Source organism: Felis catus, chromosome D4 (genome assembly GCF_018350175.1).
Source record: "Felis catus isolate Fca126 chromosome D4, F.catus_Fca126_mat1.0, whole genome shotgun sequence".
NCBI classification, from domain to species: Eukaryota; Metazoa; Chordata; class Mammalia; order Carnivora; family Felidae; genus Felis; species Felis catus.
In genome coordinates, this window is record NC_058380.1 from 73,906,491 (window position 1) to 73,928,937 (window position 22,447).

The window sequence follows — 22,447 nt, forward strand, 5'->3', positions numbered from 1 at the left end:
CCCTGTTGGAGGCCCTTTATGCTGGATTAATAGTACAAGCTGGCGCTATGTGGCTGTGAAGGCCCTCCCCTAAGCATGTGACTGATTAGCTCACTTAGTCCTTAGAATGGCCCATGAGCTGGGCACCAGCATCACACCCATTTTACGGAGGAGGGAACTGAGGCACTGAGAGGTCAAGTCACTGAGAGGCGAGGGTCCCGCTAGCAAGTGGCAGGGCTTGTGTCCCACCTGACTCCCAGTGACCGCCACCACTGCTGCTGATGTTTTGCTTCACAATTTAGTCTTGGAGCTTGAAGGCTTTTTTTGACTGCTGGTCCTGGGGGGAGAGACCAGGCCTCATCTGGCCTTGGCTGAGGCCTCAGCTGACCCTCCCTCGATGCTGGCATCAGCCCCCTGTCGGGTCTTAATGCCTCCATGTTGCCTGCTCTAGCTGCCTTCTGCAGACACAACTCTGACCATGTTTCTCCCTGCCTAAAGCTCTTTGTGTTGGGTGAGAGGTGGAAGGCAACTCCCCATAGTTTCTCTGTAACTTTCCTATAAATACAGGGTTATTTAAAAATTTTTTTTAATGTTTATTTGTTTTTGAGAGAGAGAGACAGACAGAGTGTGAGCGGGGGAGGGGCAGAGAGAGAGGGAGACACAGAATCGGAAGCAGGCTCCAGGCTCCGAGCTGTCAGCACAGAGCCCGACGCGGGGCTTGAACTCACAAACTGCGAGGTCATGACCTGAGCCGAAGTCGGACACTTAACCGACTGAACCACCCAGGCACCCCTACAGGGTTATTTTAATATAAAAAAATTAAAAAAATATAAAAAATATAAAAATATATAAAAATTATTTAAAAAAAAAACCATAACCTTGCTGGACCTGACCCCAGGAACAGCTTCACCTTTTTTGATGTGGCCTTAGAACTTGTGATCTGCCCCCGCTGGATGAATAGAATTTGCATACATTAAACAACCAGGAATTCTCATGGATCCTTTAGATCCATGTGTGGATTGTGGGCCCCAGCTGTGCTGGCACCAGTGCCCTGGGATGAGACCGAGTCTTGGGGTCTGGCATGAGTCCCGCATGGCCGCCTGGGGGAGGCTGCGGCCTCTCCTGTCTGACGTCAGGACGCCGCTCTCCTTCTAAGGTCCTTGGGTCAGGCCCCACTTCTGTCTCTCCCGGGTGCCCAGATCTGTGCACAGAGATCAGGTCCTCTGCACACAGTCGAAGACAGACCAGGGTTCCTCAATGGCTGCCTTTATTTGTGTGTTTTTAAACCTGCCATTTATTGAGTGACTGCTGTGTGCCAGCTCTGCCCCACATGCTCTCCACACACTGTCTTAGGTGATCCTTGGCGCTCCCAGCAATCCTTTGACCCAGAGCTTTCTCTCCTCCACTGCTGTCCCCAGCTGTTGCCATCTCTTCCCTGGAAGATGACAGTGGCCTCCATGCTGGGCTCCCTGCTTCCATCCTGCAGCCAGTGGTTGCTTTTGGAGGTGCATGAACCTTCAGGAAAGCCCGTGAGCCTTGGAGAGAAGCCCAAACCCCTGTGGCTGGTCTGCATGTGCTCAGTAATCACCAGCTGTTGATGGTATGACGGGGACAGTAATGACGAGGTGGTGGCAGTGATGATGACGATGTCAGCATTAGGGTCCTCTCCTGGTCCATCTGGCTGTCCACCAGAGGGAGAAGAACCTGCCTACACCTGGCAATGACTGTGAAAGGAACAAAACTGTACTGGTTCCATTCCTAGGAAATCTGATTTATTTCTTGACCACATGACTTCAGACAACAAGGGCTTGGGGAGGGGCAGAAGGGCATTGTAACGAAGAGGAATAAAGACATTGGTCGTTTCTCTTTGTTCTCCCTGGTGGTTGGAAACTTGGCCAGTTGATGACATGTCTGGGCCTCCCTTGGCCTCTGGGCTCCGGACCGGGGTCTAATCAGGAGTTCCCTATGTGAACCTGGGCATGTCAGTGGGCTGATCCCTTTGTCCAGGGGTAAGGCCTTCAGAGAAGGCTGTGGCCCTGCAGGCCTCAGTGACCCAGGCTTCCCTGCTGGGCAACATGGGGCCCTTCTCTTTGCCCTCTGGCACTCAACTTGTGTTAGCTTCATTTGCATCTAGACTGTACATTCTCCCTATTGAGCCAGAGCTCTGTGTGCCCTGTTCCAGCCTCCCTCCCTCAGGGAAGCTCTTCCGACCCTGCAGTCTCCTTGGATCCTGTTGTCAAAGATGCTTGGGGAACCTAGGCCTTTCTCTTGAGAGCACATATCTCGGTTGGGAATTATAAGTTGATAGTGTGAAATAATTAAGCAATCACCGCCCATCTCCCTGACCGTTCTTGTGGCTGTTGTGTCCCCAGTAACAACCCTGGTGTCCTGCACACACAGGCACTTAATAGCTCGTATCGGGGTGAATGATGAGGAATGAGGTCTGATTCGGCATCAGTTTCCCACGGCCTTTCTCAGAATCACATGTTTGCTGTGCATTCTATGAATACCCATTGAAAGATGCACTTCTTTGAACTCAGAGCCTTCTCCGGCAGCCAACTCCCACCCCTCCAGCTCGGATCCCTGAGTGGTCTGTGGCTTTGAGTGACCACGTTCAGGTAGAAAGCAAATACAGAATTAAAAACCAGGCATCACGTGCTAGAAGCGTATCACTGAACGTGATGTCAGAAACAGGGTCTAATTAGGGAATTTAGAATATATTTCGTTTCCTGGGAGCGCTATCCTCTTTGTAACATGCAAAGCTGTTGTTTGGTGTTGGCACAGTCACCCTTCATAGATGTTTTTCAAGAATGAAAAAGCAGGGGTGGCCTTTGCTTGAATTGGGGCCTGATGGTTCAGGAGGTGAATAGTTGATCTACATTGTTTTGGGCCAGGTTTGCCTTGTTGCTTCTAGACCTGAAGGGCCAAGTGTGTAGAGGAAATGGCCATTGACTGGGGTGAGAAGATGTGTGAGCCCTGGCCAAGTCAGGGACCTGCTGTGTGGCCTTGGGCAAGTCACTTGGCCCCCCTGGGTCGTTGGCTCATTCTTGGGCCAAGGGGGATAGTTAAACTGAAGTGTCTCCCGAGCAGGGTTTGGGGGAGGATTTGGTGTTACGTGACGATCCGTGTCAGGCGTGTGACTCATCTTCTCATGTACCGGAGAGACGATTCCTGTTTTCTTGGTGTGGAGGCCCAAGATTTTTGGTGTCTTCCCTGACTTTTACTTTCTGTCACAGCCTAGATCCAGTTCGTCAGGAGGTCTTGCTGGTTCTACCTTCCAGGATATTCAGAACCCACTTCCTTACCCCCTTGCTGCCACTCCCCTGGTCCCAGCCACACCATCTTTTACCTGGCCTCCTGCCTCCTTTGACCTTTGCCCCTGGTCCATTCTCAGCTTAGCAGCCAGAAGGATCTTGTAAAAATGGAAGTCAAATGATGTCACTTTGCCAAAACCTTCCGGTGGCAGTCTAGGGTAAAAGCCAGAGGCCTTCAGTGGCCACCAAGACCCCACATGGGCCAGCCTCCCGTACCTCTCCTCCTCTAGTCCTTGCTCATGGCACCCTTGCTGTTCCTGGAGCACACCAGGCACACTCCTGCCCTTGGGTCTTTGCATTGGTCATTCCCTTTGCCCCAGATACCAACTCCCTTACCTTCCATTGTTTGCCTAATGACACCTGCTCTTCTCACCTTACTTAAAACTGCAGCCTGTGGCCCCTCCCTTGGCCCAGCATTCTGACTGCCCTTCCCCTTCTCTGTTTTCCCCTCACGGAACTAATTCCTTTCGAGCATATGATATATTTTACTAATTGATTACACCTAATGCTTCTGTCTCCTCCGAGTTGAATGTAATCCCCGTGAGGGCAGGGATATACCCCAACTGCCTAGAACAATGTCTGGTGTATATAGAAGGAGCTCATTAAATACAGGGTGAACAAATGACTTTCTCCTGATTTGAGTCTTGTGCCTCAGTGGGACAGACAGGAAATTCCAAGTTAAATTTTGGGGATCCACAGCTGCTGGAAAGGAAAGAGGTGTGTAAGTGAGGCTCAAGTTGTTTGGAACCCACTTGTCCTTCTGTCCTCCGGAATGGTAGGAGACGTAGAATGATCCTCTAGGCAGGGTCTGCTTCTCACTCATAAGTGCAGTGCCTCCTCCAGGCTTCCAGGTCGAGTGCACTTGGCTTCCCTCAGTGCTGAGGCTGAACGTCTTCCTACAGGGTCAGTTGTACCTGTTAGTAATATAAAACAGTATTTTTATATTCAAACATATGCACGTGTGAAGTACACAGGCTTATTTTGGAGTAATGTGCATTTGATACTTGTGAATATAACATTCATGTGAATTAAGAGAGACGATGAGACTTGAAAGGCATTTGGGCATGTGGGGAACTTCTTTTCTCTCCTGAGTTCACATTCACTTTTCCCTTCCAAGGGAGGAGAAAGCCAAGAAGTAGTAAATGTTGGGTATTTGGAATTGTCCATCATTTGGATTTGAGTTTGTCCACCCAAAGCTGAACACAGTAGGCTTTCAAGGAATATCTGTTGAATGAATAAAGGAGTGAGTGATTATTTAAGATCAGTTGTTATACTCCATCCTAGTTGCCAATGCAGATCATTTACTCATCTAAGCAACTTCATTGTCATTGTTTCCCGAGAAATAACCTAATGGATTCAACCATATTTGCTGAACGTTTGCCATGTGTCAGGCCCCGAGCTGGGTGCTGGAGTCATGGCCACGTGTGGGATATGGTCTTTGTCCAGAAGGAGCGCCCGGCCTGGGGGACATTGGTGCTCCAGGAACTGTGGATCCCATCCCATAGAGTTGATAAGAAGTGCTGGTGATGGAGTGTTAGGAGTGTTGGGGGAACAGTGAATAGGGACACGTCAAATCTGGCGGGGGAGATGGGGGGAGTCATTGATGTCTCCCAAGAGGAAGCAGTTTTTGCATTGCAGTAGGGGAGGGAGAAGGCAAGATCCTAATTATACCACCATGGGAATGTGCTGTATCGGGTCTGTCTTGGGCTTAACTGGCTGAGGCACCATTTTGGAGATGCCCTCTCCAAGATGGCGGCCCTCCTCCATCCTCTCAGGGCTCAGGGGACCATGAGCACCCACATTCGCAGTGGTACCTCAGCCTTGCTGAGCCTCTGGCTTGGTTCTCTTATCGCAGAAAGGCATTTCATTCTTCGAGATCAGGCAGCCAGGACCCAAGGAGCTGTTTTCCTCCATTGTGCAAGCATGACAAATCATTAATTTTTGATTGATTTGCTTAGAATTATGGGCGCCCCAGCATTCTTTCTGCCGCTGAACAGCTGTATAACAAATGAATATATCAGTGTGCACAAAAGATTGGAGATCTAAGAGAAGCAATTACGTTGGCCACCCTCCCCCACCCTCACCCCTTCCCGGGCAATGAAGGGAGGAAATTTTTACCAGAAATTCCTCAAGTGGCTTTAAAAAAAAAAAAAATACCTTTTTATAATTGAATTAAATCTTTATCTCTTTATCTTTTGCAGCAGATTTCCAAACACATACCAGTTCCCCATGTGCTTGGGTTCTACCCATCCAGGAGGAATCTTTAATAATGAAATTTCAACTCGTGAATTAAAACCAAAATGAAAAAAAGAAAAAGAGAAAAAAAAGGAGCAAATTCTACCCCTCCTTTTTGCCTTTTTTTTTTTTTTTTTTTTTTTTTTTCTGGGTTGCTGCTATTCCTTTAAGATTTTGGAACCGTACCAGTGCACTAAATGTGACCTCCATAACTTTTAAATTAAGAATTTATGCTGGCTTGAAATTTATGAAATATTTCAGCATGAAAGAAAGCCTTTTTCCCTCAGGAAAATTGAGCAATAAATCACAGCACTGTGGATTTACTGCCCTAGAGCCAGCGAGAGATAGGATTTTTTTTTTTTTTTTTTTGCTTCATTCTGAAAAAAAAAATGTAATCATATAAGACAGCTTAGCTGCTATCCTCCTACTCTCTAGAATTTTTAATTTCAGCTGTTTCTGCTTGGATTTATTTCCAATATTCCTGCTCGGCTTTTCAATTTCCTCAGTTATTAAATTTTAATTCAGTGCATTAGCATTTAAATTAAAAAAGGGTTTATTTTATCGAAATCGTTGGCCAGCCCCCATCCCGTAGCACACGAATTGCCTGTTTCTGCCATTTGCACAAAATGTGAAATGCAGCTAATGTCCTACAACTTACATTTGCACAAATTCAGAAATAAAATTTCTGGGTTTGGAATAATATTTTCTTTCCAAGAAAATCCTTAATAAGAGAATGGAAAAGAACAACTTAACATTCATTTGGGAGGGAAGAGGAGGGTCGAATGAAACCGAAAATAGCTTTGCCCGGGTCCTAAGGGGAAACTGGTGTAAAAGGAATGGATGGGGTGGGCAAAGGGGGCCAGGTGCCCTTGTGGAGAGCTGGGGGGGGGTGTGGATGCCTGTACCCCCACCTTGTAAGCGTGAGGAGGAGGGTCTCTCATGCACCCACTGTGCCCCGCCCCATTTCACTTGCCATAGAGGGGCTTGGTTAAGATTGGATCAGCTCCATACAGAGAAACAGAGATGAAGGGTGGCAGGAGACCTGATGTAACTCTCATGCCTCCCGTCCCGTTTCTACCAATGAGAACCTCAGGTCCATGGAAAAGGAAGGAGCCTGCCCAAGGTGGGAGCCAGACAGAGCCAGACAGAAGCTGCATCTATAGGAGCACATGGTCCATTGGCAGCTGGATTTCCACTGCTTAAGCGGGTACTACAGATACCTGGCCTGTGTTTAGTACCTAGTACTTAACAAGTACTAAGTACTTACTACTCAGTGTATTTGGTATCGTTTTGACCAGCCCTTCAGAGGAAGCCTCAGAGCTGTGGGGTCTAGTGGATGCTAATGAGATGCTGGCTTGTAGCATGGGATTTGGATCACTCCCTGAGACAGGCCGGGTAGACCCCTGGAGCAGAGCAGGTCGGCCCTGCCCCTCGCTCATCTGCCATGCAATCAGTACTTAGTCCGTGCTAGGTACTTGTACACGCGTTACCTTATTTATCAGAAGTCTCGCCAGTCCTAGGAGATAGTCCTGGGGGTGGCATATTGCCATTTTGCACCTGAGGAAACTGAGGCCTTGAGGGTGCAGGTGACTTACCAAGAATCATACAGCCCGGAAATGGCAAAAGCGGGGCTCCAAACTCAAGACCGTCTATTGACGCCAGACCCTGTGCCATTCACCTTCAATGCAAATTGAGAAGCAGGTCAGATTACTCTGGGTAAAAGTGAGTTAGTTGGTGGTTTAGGTTGAATCTTAGGAAATGGCTGGTGTTAGACCATTTGGAAAATGACTGTCAGAGGTTCAGAGGTTCAGCTTAATTCAAGCAGTAGGTAGTTGTGAGGATGCAGGCAGAGCTCGCCTGGCATCTCACAGATCTCTCCACCTGAAGGTCGGCGCCCTCAGCACTGTGGGCTCCCGCTGGGGCTGGGAGGGCCCCTCACGGCTGGTCTGGACTCAGCCAGGCCCAAGTGCCATGATTGACGGGAGCTGTGATATGAACACATGCTTTCTCGGACATCTCTGCCTTGCGCCTGTCGTCCACCAATGCGCCCACCCGCATCAGCTCCGGTAAGCGGCCGTGTCACATCTGCCCAGGTGGCCCTCGGCCCTCCAGCGGCTGCGTTTCCTCTGCCGCACCGCCCGAGTTTCTGTGCAGGGATTTGTTTGGACCGCTGAACATTTTTAGCATTTTGTCTTTGTTTTATAAAAATTGGTAGAAAACAAAACTGAGAGTTGCTATTGGTGGCAAAAGCACAAGTAACACAAACGTTAAAAGGGAAACGTAGGTGGAGATGATAAGGTGTGCCAGAGACAGAATCTTTTCTCCTACCTGGTGTCATGTTCACTGTCCTCATGTGATCAACCCTGGGTGAAACGGGGAAGGAAAAGGACCAAAAAAAAAAAAAAAAAAAAAGACAACATGAAAATATGTATGAAATGCTAGAAATACATGGCCTAGAGTTGAGTCTGAAAGATGAGAGATCATTTGGGATTTTATAATGTTTTAAAGCTCTCTGGGGCAGAATTTCCACCCTTTACCACTTCTGCCTCTTAGGATATGAAGATTAAAACAAGTTCTTCCCATTCACTTTCCGTAGAAGTTTTGGGGAATGCAACATGTCGGAAAGAGGCTGTAATTGATCCTATTCTTTTGCTCCCAGTGAAATAATATGCAAACCATTTTCCGCTTCCTTGTTTCTTCCACTGAAGTAATACACCAGCATCCCATTAATTTCTCCCTCCCAGGCTTCACGTTTCTACCTCCTTACTTGTCCTTCATCTTTGCATTTCCCTGGTCGGGGCAGTGGGGGCTGTGTGGGTTTCCTTCATTTCCCGATTGGCTCTTCTTCTGAATGTTGGCGGGAGAGAAAATATTCCAGAGCTGAGCGAAGAGGGCACCGGAGTGACCCAGACCTAGGCTTGTAGCTGTGGGATGTTGGGTAAATGACTTACATTCTTGGACTCTTGTTGCCTCACTTGTAAAATGGGGATACTGTGTATGGATGTTGGGGGACCCCTCAGGAGGACTGAATAAGAAGCATTAAATGTGCGGACACTGGCGCCTGATGGGAAGTTAGCTGGGGGAGGGAGTCTGGACACCCCTGGGGGCGAGGCAGGAAGGCCGAGCTGAGCGTAAGGCAAGACGGAGCAGCGGGCACTGGAAAACCAGGTATGGCAGCCCTAGCTGGCTGTGGTCATGTGGGCCTGTGTGCTGCTTTCACATGCTGAAATCCGGCCTTCTTTGGGTGAAATCCTTGGTGTTTTTACGTATTGACCGCATTGAAGTCCACCGCCTGGTTTTGCCAGTTTGCAACTTCTTGTAAGCACGCTCATCCAAAGGTGGCTGCAGTTGTCTTTCTTTTAGGTCCACAATCTTGAAATTCAAAAACCTTGAAAGCAGAAAGATGTTTTGTAATCGGTGAGGGGGCACAAGTTGGCCTGAAGGGAGAAGAGACTCATTGCGTCTTCACTGAGCCTCTGTAGGGCTGACCGCATACGTTTCACTCTGGAAGTATCACTGTGTGCTTGAGTCGGGGTCGGGGGGGTGGGGTGTCTCCCCAGACCCTGCCAGGGTGTTTCAAAATACAGAACACGTGCGCTACATTACCTTCCTAAACTTGGAAGGATTCTGAATTTGGAAACACATGTGTGCCAGAGTTTTGAACCTGCATTATTCTAAGTGTGATTACTATTATTGTAAATGCTTTGACAAAGCCAGGAAAACGCATCTTCGACCAGTGCGTCCTTCCCATTTCTGCAGCCTACTTCAGCTTCTGCATAGAGGTCCCCCCAATACCAGCCTAGTGGTCAGGAACCCCAGGTATTGGTCATTCCGTCCTCATGAGACTTCAGGCAGCTCCCTCCTGGCTCAGGCCCTGGGTCTCTCCATCTGAACCAGAACTTTACGATTTCTGAAATTTTCATTTGGTCAGCCTTATCTCCCTGTCCACCCCTACCCCACCCCCACCCCCAAATAAAAAGAGATTAAGAACCAGTACTCTCTTGTCTCTCCCTGCTAGGAGGGTTGGGGGACAGAATATTTTAACATAATAGGATTTTCCCCCTCCGGTTGGTAGGAATAAATCTGCGGCTACTGTTTTATTGGAAATCCCAGATGAAAATAAAAATGGTGCAATTCAATCTCAGATTTAGCTGGTTACTTACTTTTCACTGAGTCCCCAGGGCCCTGTGGTTGCTGGGTTTGTGTTGGCAATGGGTGCTCCTCTGGATTTAAAGGGCCAAGCAAATTCCGGGGGTGGGGGTGGGGGCCGGGGGTGGGGTGGGTGGTCTGACTCCCTCTTACCACTAGGGGCAGATTTTCCCCACCTGGAAGAATGGAGCAGGGGTTTGTGCTAGCTCTCCCTTCCGTCTGGAGGCGGGTGTCGAGGGGGAGCTTGGTGGGGCATCAGTGGGTAGGGTCTGTGGTTTCCCCCATGGCTGATGGAGGTGTCTTGGGTTTCTTTTGCAGGCTGACGGAGCCAGTGCAGCTGGAAGGAAAAGCACGGCGAGCAGGTACACTCCCCGTGCCCATGGCTGTCCCCTTCCCTGCCCCCCCTCCCTGTTTCACAGCTGACAGCCACCTCTCTCTGGTCCTTCCCTTCCCCTGAAAGGGGGTGGGTGGTCCAGGCCAGCTCCCTTTGCGGAGAAGTATCCATACTTCCCCGGAGGATGTGCGGTCGTGGTTAGCCCCCGGTACCCTCTCTGAGCAGCCACGAATGGACCAAGGATGACTGGGTTCTGAACTGGCCTTTGGGCGCTCGAGCTGGGGGGAATTATGGTGAAGCACGAGACTGCGCAGAGGACCGGGCTCGAATCCCATCTCGGCTGCCGTGCAGTGACCTCCAGAGCAGCCTGCCCATCCCATCCTAGTCTGGAACTCGTGGCCCAGCTTGAGTCCTGTGCTCGTCTCCCTGAACCGCTCCCCCCCGCCCCACAGCAGGGGGAGGGGATACTCTGCATAGCCAGACCAGGGCTGTGTCCTCACCCTGGGAGCTGGCAGGAGTTTGGATGGGGGGGGGGGTCCCTCAAGGAAAGCTGGGCGGTCATTCCCGACGAAGGCGGGAAGAGATGCTGGATAGGCCCACGCTGCAGATGTCTGCCTCTGGTGGTGGCACGGGCAGGCACTTGGTGCATGTCAGTGCTGTTTCTGCTGTCGCCGTGTTCCCTCAGGGAGGGCGGAGCTGGAGTGGCCAAATGACCTTTACGGGGGCCACTGGAGATAGGAGGAAGGCAAGGGACCAACGAGAGTTGGCTCTCCAAGCCACACACACCAGATCTGGACCGGGCTGTAGGATTACCTACTGGAGTTGGGGTCAGAGTATGAACGCCAGGCAGAGGAACTTTCCCTTTAGTCCACAACTGGTTCTTTAGAACGTTAAGAGATTTTTGTAGAAAAGAGAGGGTCTGTGGCCAAGTGAGTGTGAAGGACAGCGGGTTCAACAGAGGCAACAGATTTCTTTGCTGTGGGTCCTTTTCAGTCTCTCACCTGCTCATGTGTGCGCCTGACAACATCTGGGATGAGAATTCCGTATTTCTCCAAGTTGTTTAACTGTGGAACCCTTTTATTGAAAGTTTGGCTGTGGAGCAAGTGTTCCTTGGAACGCGCTTCGGGAAACGACAGGGAGCCATTGCTCTTTGAGAAAGAGTCACATGTTTGGCTCTGTGGTTTGGGAAGATCACCCCAGCAACCGTGTGCAGGGTGGATTGGAGGCGGCTAGAATGGAGGCAGAGATACCGGGCCGGAGGTCACCGTGACCCACACCACCCAGCACGGCCCGGCTCCCAGCCACTTCCCCGGTCTCCTCATGTGTCCGGCTCCCCCTTGCTCCCCCTGACCTCCTCTCAGTTTATCTACCCCCCCTAAACCAGGGGTCAACCAGCTTTACCTGTAAAGGGCCAGATAGTAAATATTTTTACAGTTTGAAGACCATAGGTCTCTCTGGCAACTTCTCTGTCCCATCAGTGCCTGTGAAAGCACCATAGGTGATCCATAAATACCCAGTCTGTGGTTTGCCAACCCCTGGCCTCAGCTGACTCTTGCCTGAGAGCCTTTCCAGCTGCTGTTCCCTTTGGCTGGAATGTACTTTTCTCTGATCTTCCTTCACGTCTTGACTCCATCCTCCCCTGGGAGAAACCTTCCCTGCACCTCTCCTTCAAGGGCCTGTGGCCTGTGGCCTGTGTCCCTCATAGGCTGTTCATGCTCTGTATTTATCCCACATATTTGTGTAATTTTCTCTGCCTCTCCCCTTAGGGTACCAGATCATAGGCAGAAACCCCTATCAGGCGCTCAGTGTCTGGGGGATGGATATCCTGAATGAGATGGGAGATGTGGGGATGATGTGGGGGTGGGGGGTAGACCACCAGGCTCAGGCCTGTGAACGCTGGCAGTGACACCTGTGGCCGGCAGCTACCCAGCGCCTTGTGATTGGCTGCTGGGGCCCTGGTCATGGGATTTCGTGTAAGAGCAGTACATGGGGCAGCGGCAGTCCCTAGACTGGGGGTGCCTGGAAGTGCTTCCTGGATTGGATTGTCACGACTGGAAGGGGCCTCGGAGCTTGTCCAGTCCCACCCTCTCCCTGGACACTTGGGGAGGGACGGCCCTGCTCGGGGTCTTGTGATGAATAAGTGATGTCAGGCCTCGAACCTGCTAAAGCAGGGTGCTTATCCCCACTCAACAGTGCTGTGCTGGAGTGAGGGTCTGGCCTCACTCTCTCCCACTGACCCCCATGTTTATTGAGCAGCTGTTCTGCTAGGCCCAGTGCCGTGTGTTAGAAGTCAGACGGATTCGATGCTAAAGTAGTCATCCAGCAGACTCTTGAGTGTGGACAGAGGACGAGCCTCCATCTGTTTCTCAGGACTTTCATGCAGGTGTAGTTCTTGCCCTCACTTTCCGATGCGTGAGTTTCTCCCACACCAGGTCAGAAGGCCACAGGCAGGTTTCCCCATAACAGCAATGGCTGCCTGAAATTCTGAATTGAGTCTTACCAGCCTCAGGCTGCCGTCAGAGGGAGAAGAGGTGCCTGGCCTGGTCAGGGGAGGGGGGGATGGCACGTGTACCATCAGTTTGCCCGGCCTCAGTAGCCTGGGCTTGCACATACTCTGTGACAGAGCGTCGTGGTATCCCCACAGTGTCAGAATATGCACCAGGAAGGGCCAGCTCAAGTCTTAGGGTCATGTGTGACTTAAAGAAGAAATTTCTAGTGGTAACAACTAGCATTCATTCAGCACTTCTGTGTCAGGCTCTGAGCTAAGTGATTCACATATATTAGTTTATTGTTAACTGATGTAATCTTCATAATAGCCCTATGAAGGAGGTCCTCTTATTATTTCCACTTTACAGAAGAGGAAACTGAGGCATGGAGCGCTTAACGGGCCTCAGGCTGCCCAGTTGGAAGTGAGCAGTAGAGCCGGGATGCCCACCCAGGTCTCACTTCTCTGATGGTCTCACTTCCACTTCTGAGGATGAAGCGGTCAGTTAACAGATGTTAGAGGAGCCTGTTAGGGGCTGGGGGCTGTGCCATCGGCTAGGTGCTTGTCAAGAAGCCAGGGACTTGGAAGGAGCTCAACCAGTGAGTTTATATTGATTCTATAATTAAAGCTAATAGAGCATCTTTGAGAGACCCAAACAGTATTGTTGTATAGTGACCCAGCATTCAGTCTGAGAAGTGAATTATGCGTTAAATATCAGGAGAATATTAATGCAGGCCATAGCTGAGGCTATTTGCGAATTTGACCCTGGCCTTGCATTAGATCGGCCAGGTGGGGTTTGGACACCTCGGCACTTTGCAGAGCAAAGACACATTTAGTCCCTGTTTCAGATGGAGAAACAAAGGCCCGAGGCTCCCTGAAGTCAGAGTTAGGCTATGCCACCCTGGCCAGGAATGACCTAGAAGGAGCCCCGGCCCTCTGACACGGGCCTCCTCCCCCAGCTCCCGGCCGGGTCCCGGCGCACTCGGTTATTATGCCAAGGCCTGCTTTCTTCCCAGCGCCTGTCTTTTGGCCCAGAACGCCTAATGTTGTTACTTCTCCAGAGGGCCTCTGGCTAAACCCCAAAACCAACAGCACGGACTGCTAAGGAATTAGTGTTAAATTGAGGGGGACAAGGAGAGGTGGTGTTTCTGATCCTAAGAAACAGCCGAATGTGGTTTGGTTTACTTCTCTGTAACCCAACCTGGGTCGATTTTACAGGACTGGTGATCCCTGCACTTGAGGTCAGTGCTGACTTGGTGTGCAGGTTACAAACCACATAGCACAACTGTAGCCAGACTTCACTTATTCTGAGAGGCGTGGGGGCTGTGGGGCCTTAACTGTGGAAAATTCTAAAGGAAATGCCGTTTTTGTAACCAAGTAAACGTAGCTACAGGGTTGCTGTAATGAAGAATTATGCCTTTTTTGTCAGTTGAAGGTTTTTAGAGCTGATAGGGCTCTATAGATAATCTGGAGTAACTGTCTCATTTTCAGATAAGGAAACCAGGGATAGAAGAGGTTAAGGGACTCATTGCCTTGCTGTGTAGACCGGTTGCCTAACAAGCAATCAGGATCTTGTAAACAGAGAGATTTGGTCGGGAGTGGGGGGTTGGTGATAAGACCAAATCTCATGCATTCATTCCGCAAATACTTAGCGCCTACAAAGGGCCAGGATCTGATCTGGGTGCTGGAAATACAGTGGTGAACAAAACAGAAATCCCTGGCCTTGTGGAGTTCGTTTTCTAGTGAGAGTGGAGGCGATGTAATCAATACATACAATGTGTGGTATGTCATAGGCTAAACAGTGATGGGAGTGAGAGAGAAGCAGAATGGGGATTGGGAGAGCCAGAAGGAGTATTGCATCACCAGAAGGTGACATTTGAAAGGATCTGAAGAAAATGAGGGACTGAACCAAGCCGTCATTGGGGATAAACACATTCAGGCAGAGAGAACAACAGGTGCAAAGGCCCTGGGGCAGTGGTGTGTAGATTGTGTTGGAGCTGGAGCAAGGAAGCTGATATGGCAGATAGCGCTTTGGAGGCTGTCATCAGGACTTTGGCCATTACCCTACGTGAGGTGTGGGGAGCCACTGGAGAGTTTGAGCAGAGGGATGGTATGATATGATTTGGTTTTAAAAGGATCATTCTGGCTGCCAGAAGGTGAATAAACAGCAAGAGGCAGGATTAAAGAGGTGTCGCCAAGAGTTCAGGACAGGCAGGACCTTAAAAGGTAGCCTTGGAAGTGAGTTTCCAAAGGCTGTATCTTCTCAGGCCCGGGGAATCCAGTTCAGCAAAGCATTGTGTGAGTTCTGAATCCAGATAATGCACACTTCTCCATGGCTGGTCTGCCAGGTCACTTCCTCACCTTCTCTCTAGCCCTGCTGAGGGCCAGGCAGCTCATTAGCACCGTGGTGAGGAGCCCAGACTGCCTGGGTCCAGGTCCCGGGGCTACCCACTGCCTGGTTGTGTGACCTTGGGCTAGTTACACAATCTCCAGTTTCCTCATCTGGAAAATGGGAATTATATTAGACCTTCCCTCATAGTGTTGTCAGTGAAATAGTAATATGCATACGCCTAGCACAATGCCTGGCCCATAGTAGGTGTTCAGGAAACGTTTATTTTTATCATCACCGTACTGGATTCCCTTCCTAGGAGGAGATGACAGAGGGATGGCGATTGATTTCTTGTTGAGTCTGGACCCTGGAGAGAGGACTGGAGTCAGGGACGAGGGTGGGGGTGGAGCTCATATTTGTCAAGGGCTGACCCCCATCCGGTCACACACAGATCTCCTTTGGTCCTCCCCTCTGAGGTAGTGATACTGTCCCTCCTCCTCAGAGGGAATTGAGGAATAGGCTTGTCCAGGGTCACACACGTCGTAAAATAGCTTTGGACGTAGCTGAGTCTTGGTCCTTCAGGCCAAGCTTTCTCACTGGTGGAGCATTACTTAATCGGATCACCACGTGTGTTCAGCCGCATAATTATTATTATTATTACTTTTAAAAGAATACCTTGTTGTTTCGCATTTTGGTTTTCAGCAGTAAAATCAAAGTATCCCTGAACAAATTAACTTCATTTGTACAAAAAACTCACAGTAGCAGTTGGCCCCGATGGTGGTCCCTGACCAGTACGATATTAACAGAATGGATTATTGGAGCATGCTGGGTATATTTTAGCCAGGGCACATCTTTATCTTGATTCTAGGGTTATGGTGCAGTTATTGGAGCTCGGATTTGGTTTCCAGAAATGTGTATGCTCACCATACCAAAACTTGGGGCGAAGTCGGGCCACAAAATGCCATAAAATTGCAGGCTGACTCTGGGGACCCTGTACCCATTCCACGAGGCCAGTGCTTTTTTGGTGGGCAGGGCTTCCTGTCTGCCTGATCAGTTACTGTTAAACCTAGGCTCTGCAGATAGGGCAGATTCCGGAAAATTCAGGCATGTCCTTAGGTTGCCCTCTGGAGACAGCCACAGAAATGCAAACTAATGCACATCGAAAGCGGTGAATCATTTTTGCCAAATGGCTTGCGGTGGTCGAGCAGAGGGAGGTGACTGGGGTCCCTAGGGAGCCCTGTGCTCAGTGCATGCACCCAGGAGTTTTCAGGAGTTTTCAGACTCCCAGAAGGAGTCTGAACAGATTCAGCAAGTGGCGCCCCTGCACCGACCCAACCCAACCCGTTCAGGGCATTCAGAAGTCTCGCCTCGTCCTGAAGAGGCGCCATCTTGAGAAGGGTAACTCGGATCGTCCAACCCGGTTGCTTCTTGAGCCCCTTGATGTCAAAGGCCCTCGATCTGAGAAAACAGCTCAGGAAATTTCCACAGCCTCACCGTTTGTCTGGCTCTGCTAACGGAACAGAAAGATTCTCACCCTCAGCTTGTGCTTCCTCCAGCTTTCCATGCAAAGCGTGATGCTTAAGAATGCCCTTATGCTCCAAACCTACCTTCCTGCTCACTGCCGCCTTCGCATCCTGCAGTGAACTTGGCTGCAGTGTGTCCTCCTCCCCCTCCTCATCGCTGCTGCCTGGGGAGGGGGGCGGCCATGCCCACCACTTCTGTTTTCTGGGGCTGAAAAATCGCCCCTCTGCATTCTGTTAGGAGTACTCCATCATTGGCCTACGAGCTGATATTTTTCATAGTTTGGCCAAACTTTCCATGTTTTTGTCTGGCAAGTACTTGGTAAGGTTGGGAGAAAAGAACTAACATTTATGGAGCCCCACTATGTGTGAGGTGTTGTGTTGGGTGCCTCGTGTACATCTCTGTCCTTGAATCTTCTAAACAACTCTTAGTGGTTCGCATTAACTTCACCAGCTTCCATGTGAGGAGAGCGGGGCGTAAGTAGGTTAGAAAGCTTGGCAACGGCTCAGCGTCTAGTTTATTACCCCCGAACACCTTGGGAAGACGTGGACCACGTTAGGGGCACATTGGCGGCCGCAGGGCAGCTCCGGGCATCAGCTGTCAGTGTGGGCAGGATGTTGGAGCAGAGGGGTCCTGCTGGGAAGCTTCTTTACCTTTCATTCCAAGGAGAAAGTGGCCGGAGGAGCTGGGTGTCAGAGAGAGAGAGAGAGATAGTAGCTAAGTCTCAGCCTCAGTAGGGAATCATATTGGTGGCAGAGGGAGCGTAATTTTTCTCTGTTTTCACATCAGCCAGCGTGACGACCAACTCAGGAGTCGTCTCGGTCTTCGCTGGTTGAGTCGGCTGCTCTCTGGGGTCTGCATGGGACCCCGCAGGTGCCCCAGAGGGTCTCTGCAGGACTGCGGGCAGGGGCTCTGCTGTGACCCCCCCCCCCTTCCCCACCTGCCAGCGGAGGGAAAGCTGTCCGAGTAAGAAATCCTGAGTCTGCAGTGTCCCCGACAGTTGGGTTGAGGAGAAACTCAGAAAGGTGAGTCTTGGGAGAGCAGTGCACCTTGCTCACGGTTCTGAATTGTACCATCGCTACACCCATTGGGCGAGGAATGCAGCGTGTCTCTTTAAAATGCTGTTAGCAGTAATTCTTTTTAATGACCTGGGCCAACCTTCCCTGTGCCATGACACCCGTAAAAGAAGTTCCCAGCTGTCCCCGGAGGGCCCCATCCTGCTAAATGTCGGAGTTGGTGTCTTGACAGCATTGCTCAAGACTCCTGCTTTTCTCTATTTTAGGTTTAAATTAGCCAGGGAATTAACTCTTAATATTTAAATCTTCATGCTGTCTTTCGGAACTGCAGTATTACCCAGCGTCGTGGCTGACTGACAACATACATTGAAGAAAATTAAGTGCCTACGAATTATCTCAAACTAATGATATATTTATGCATTGTAGGTTATTTTGAATTTCTAGACTGTTAAGAGTTGTTTAATAGGTTAATAGTTTTAATCTATTAATCTAATCTTTTCTGCTTGACTATTTATTAAAATATATCAGTGATACATGACAAATGGAAGCACAGATAATTCTGAGGGTTATTAAGGCATGGGCGATGTGAAGATTTGAAACACGGGTGGAATAGTAAACACACGGGCCTCGTTATCAGGGTTTGTGGAAACTGGGGTTTTGCTCTAGGGGTCTCTCTCCTGGTCCTTCCTGGCTGGTGGAAGCCACAGTCTCTAACCTGGTTGCGATTCCTGTCCTTGTCACCGAAAGCAGGAGACCCTGTGTCCAAAGGCCGTATCTGAACAGCAGCCATTTTAGAAGACTTCAAGGAGAGTTAGAGGTCAACAGTGAACAAAAAGCCCAAGCACATTTCTCTGTGGCAGACGTGGAACTCCTCATTCCTTAATTTTGTCGCGTTTCTATGTTGCTGTTTGAAGCATCTTAGCATGTGCCCCTGTCTGTCCGGATGCTGAGGATACAGTAGGAGATGAGGGGATGTACTCGTCTCTTGGAATTTCTGGTCCATCGGTCGTTAATTTGTTCATTCATTCAACAGGTGTTTTGTTGTCGTTGTTTTTAGTCGTCTCTTCTTTTGAGAAGAGAAACAGAAGTCCTCCAGGTGATTCAAAGCCCAGGCGTTAGAGTTGGGCAGATCTGATTGAATCCCATTCTGTCACTAGGAAGCTGTGTGGCCATGAAAAAGTCACTCTGTTTCTCTGATTCTCAGTTTTCTTATCTTAAAGCGAAACTACCCAGCCTGTCAGGCGTTGTGATATGCCTGGCATCAGTGGGACGGTGCATGGATCCGGTGTGAAGCACCATGCCTGGCATGTCACAGCCACCCAGTACGCCACAGGGGCCCTTGTCCTCGCTCCCTCATGGTACCGTTGCCGTTCTCACCTCCACCTTCACGCTGGCGTATCTATCTCCGATGATTGTCTGCTTGTGTCGTTCAGCAGACATTAGCTGTCATCTGCTGGGAGCCGGGCGCAGGGATACAAAATGGCGGTGGGGTAGAGCCCTTACCCCTGGAGGTCTCTCCCAAGCACGTGGAATCAGAGAGCACATTCAGAGCAGGAGCCGTTTAGAAGCAGAGGGGGCACTCTCAGAAACCACAGGGCTGAGGCTGCAGGCTCCCTGATGGATGTCAGAGAGAGCAGCCACTGGGGAGCCCAGCGCCCCATCTTGGGCCCTGCAGCCTCAAGAGCAGGTGTCATTTTGCAGTACAGATCATCACTTGGTGCACCTTAGACTTTCATGTCTTCTATGTTAGCAATATCTCAACAAAACTGGAGGCCCCGCGTGCTCAGAGAAGAGCAGGGAGTCCGGTGTGGCCAGCAAGGGGGTGTGTTAGCAGATGAGGCCAGCGGGCGCTTGGAGCATGTCGCAGGGAGCCCTGAGGGTTGGGACGAGGGCTCTGGCTGTTACTCTGGCTGAGATGTGGAACCACAGTGGGTTTTGGGCCTAGAGGTGACATCACCTGGCTTGTTTGGACGGGGTCGCCTTGGCAGCTCTGTTGAACGTCGACATCGGGGCGTTGGGCAGGGGTAGGAGCAGGAGACCGGCTGTGAGGTATGGGGGTGTGGTTGTGTGTGGTTATGGCAGCAAGACAGGAGGCAGGGGAGGGCAGCTGGGACCCGGGGGTGGGCAGGTGCTGGGAAAGAGTAGCCAGGTTCTGGACATACCTTAAAGGGGGAGTTGACAGGATCTGCCAGTAGATTCATTAGTATGCAGTGAGAGAGAGGGAACAGAGGTTAGTTCCAGAGCCGGGGCCCGAGAAGCTGGAGGGATGTAATTGCTACTAACTGAAATAAAGTCTGCAGTTATTTGACGGTGGCATCGTGGACTGCAAGCTGTAGTGGGATGGGAGTCAGAAGGATAGTTGTCTTGACTTGGGGCAAGCTCAGTTGGGGCCTGTTAAATATGGGTCCCTGTGGGGCATCCAGGAGGAGGTGTCCAGCAGGCAGTTTTGTGTGTGCAGGTCTGGAGTTTGGGGGAAGTCCAAGCTGGAGACAGAATTCGAGATTCATCATCGCATTGTTAGTATTTAAAAACATGAGTCTGGATGAGATCACTTCAGGGAGTGAGTGTGGATGAAGATGGAAGAGGTTCTAGAACTGATCCTTGGGGCATGTCAGTATATAAGGGTTGGGCTGGTGAAGAGGAATTAGCAGAAGATAGAGGAGGGGCCCACCAGGCGAGCACAGAGCCAAAGGGAACAAAGAGCTGGACAGAGGAGAGAGGGAGGAGCTCGTCCTGGGCTACTGACAGAGGACAAGGTCGCTGAGGACGGGGGGAAGGGACCATAGGCTCTAGGAGCATGGAGGTCACCAGGGGCCTTGGGAAGAACAGCCCTGGTGGAACAGGGGAGGCGGAAGCCTCATTGGACTTGGAAGCATTGCCAAGGAGGGCCCTGCTGACTCCCGAATAGGAAGAATCCTTTGCTCTTAGATCATCGGTAGGTAGGCACTTGGGTAGCGCAGGAGGACTTGGTCAGCGGTCAGCCCGTGCATCAGGGTAAATGCTGACCCTGAAGTCATGGCTGGATGTGCATTAATTCTTTTAACACCCCGTGCATTTGTGGAGAGTGTGTTTAAGCTCAGCTTGAGGCTACTTAACCCTCATTCCTAATGAGCGGAGTCTTTTAATGAAGTTTTATTCTAGAGGGAGTTAACTAAGTCATTATTTACACACTGATTAGAGATCCGCCCCCTCCCCCACCACCCTTAACATTGTTTCCGGTGGCTCAAGTGCCAGAGTGAAGAGGCAGTAGCCTTTGCAGGAGGTGGGTGGTCCTCAGGCAGAGCCTCAGGGCACACGGATTCACTGCTCCCCGCCCTGTGCGAGGAGACCCTTACCCTGCTGGGTGGAGGTCCAGCCTCTACCGCTGCCTTAGATTCCAAGTCCCTCGTCATGCAGGTGGGAAAACCAAATCAGGCAGGGGTAGGACTGATCTCCGGTGTGCTGAGGATCCCTCGTAAGTACCGTGACCTGGCAGAGCTTCAGGCATTAGCATTTTTGGTGGAATGATGAAGAAATTATACCCGCAAGCAAGCAAAGTTGTCTGACTCCTGGGCACATGACGTCATCTGAAACTCCTCCTCCCACACGGCCAGAAATGGCATGGCCTTTGGGTCCCCGGTCCACTGATGCAGGGTTTAGTGGGAACAGCACCCGGATAGGAGTCGGGAAAATTGTTTCTGGTCCCTGGAAGGTGCGTGACCTCGCGCATGCCCTTTCGTTCACAGTGTTGATTGAGTTGCCGCCGCGCGCACGGGGCGGCGGTGCCGGGGCTGGGCCTCGTTCTGTGCTTCAGTGTCTGCGTCTGGCTGCAGGGCTCTTGTGGATGCCAGATGGGGAGGGGCGGGCCCAAGCACTTGAAGAGCCATCTGGCAAAACCCAGAGGAAGAGATTTGTTTCTGAAACTTTCCCAGGCAGGCTCTGCGGGCACATTGGACCGGCCGCACGCGGCGCTGGGGATGAGTAAGAACGAAGCAGAAGAAGGCTGAGGGTGGTGGAGGGCGGTGGTTTGCAGACTTAATTGCGGTGGAGCGGGTTCTTCAGAGTCTAACACAGGGAGGGTATTAGTCTCCTGCGGCTGCTGTAACAAATTACCACAAGCTGGGGAGCTTAAAACAGAAGCTTGTTCTCTCACACTTTTGGAGGCTCCAGGGGACAATCTGTTCTTTGCCTCTTGCAGCTCTCGTGTCTGTAGCCTCCCTCGACCTGTGGCTGCATTTCTCTAATCTCTGCCTTGGTGGTCGTGTTGCCTTCTCTTGTCTGCACTGTCCCTTCTTCTGTCTGTCTTACAAGGACATTGGTCCTTGCATTTAGGGTCCACCTAAGGTAATTCACAATGATCCCGTCTTAAAGTCCTAAAATTAAATACATCCATCTGCAAAGAGGCTTTTTCCAAGTCAGGTCACATTCATAGGTTCTGGAGATTAAGATGTGGGCATATCTTAGGTGGGGGGGGGGGGGAGGGCACCATTTACCCCACTACAGAGAGAAAGAAGCACGTATATGTAGTACATCAGGCTAAAATCAAAGAGAGAGTAGGGGTCTTGGAGCCCCACTCAACACCACTCTTTTCATTCAGGCCTCATTCGGTCCTCTGGACCATTGCTGTGGAACCCTTAATCCTCCAAGGAACACACTTTGAGAACCATTGCTCTAATGAGGGGTCACCGTTCTTAGGGGGCAAGGAGGCCGCTTGGTCTGGCTTCTCTCTTGGCCTTCTGGCATGCGCAGTAACCAGTGACCACAGACGGTATATTCTTACCGAGAAATATCCTTTTAGTGCCTGACTTTAGATTTTATGTTGAAGTGTGACTCAGGTTAAATATAAAATTCATAGCATATCTTGAGCAACTATTTTGTAGTTATCTATATATAAATCTATTTTACAGCGACACAAATAGAATAGATTATGGAGTGTCAGCATGTAGATAGATTCCGAGTGCTTTTTCACTAATATACCTAATGATTCGTGCTGAGAATATCCAAGGGCTCCACTGTACATTTAAATGGATATAATTAAAATAATGAGCTCTATTTTAAAAAATGATATATGAAAAAAAATTTTTTAAAGAAGTTAGAAGATGCTAC

General features: G+C 50.2%; 1 protein-coding gene across 6 annotated transcripts in view; it reads left to right on the forward strand.

The window, feature by feature from the left end:
• ZNF618 (zinc finger protein 618) overlaps positions 1–22,447 on the forward strand; it is a 184,410-nt gene that overhangs the window by 90,790 nt on the left and 71,173 nt on the right. For all 6 annotated transcript variants that reach the window (XM_023242606.2, XM_023242604.2, XM_023242616.2 and 3 more), the window contains exon 2: positions 9,996–10,039. In XM_023242606.2, the coding sequence (XP_023098374.1) occupies positions 9,996–10,039 (44 nt within the window). The remainder of the gene's footprint in view (positions 1–9,995; positions 10,040–22,447) is intronic.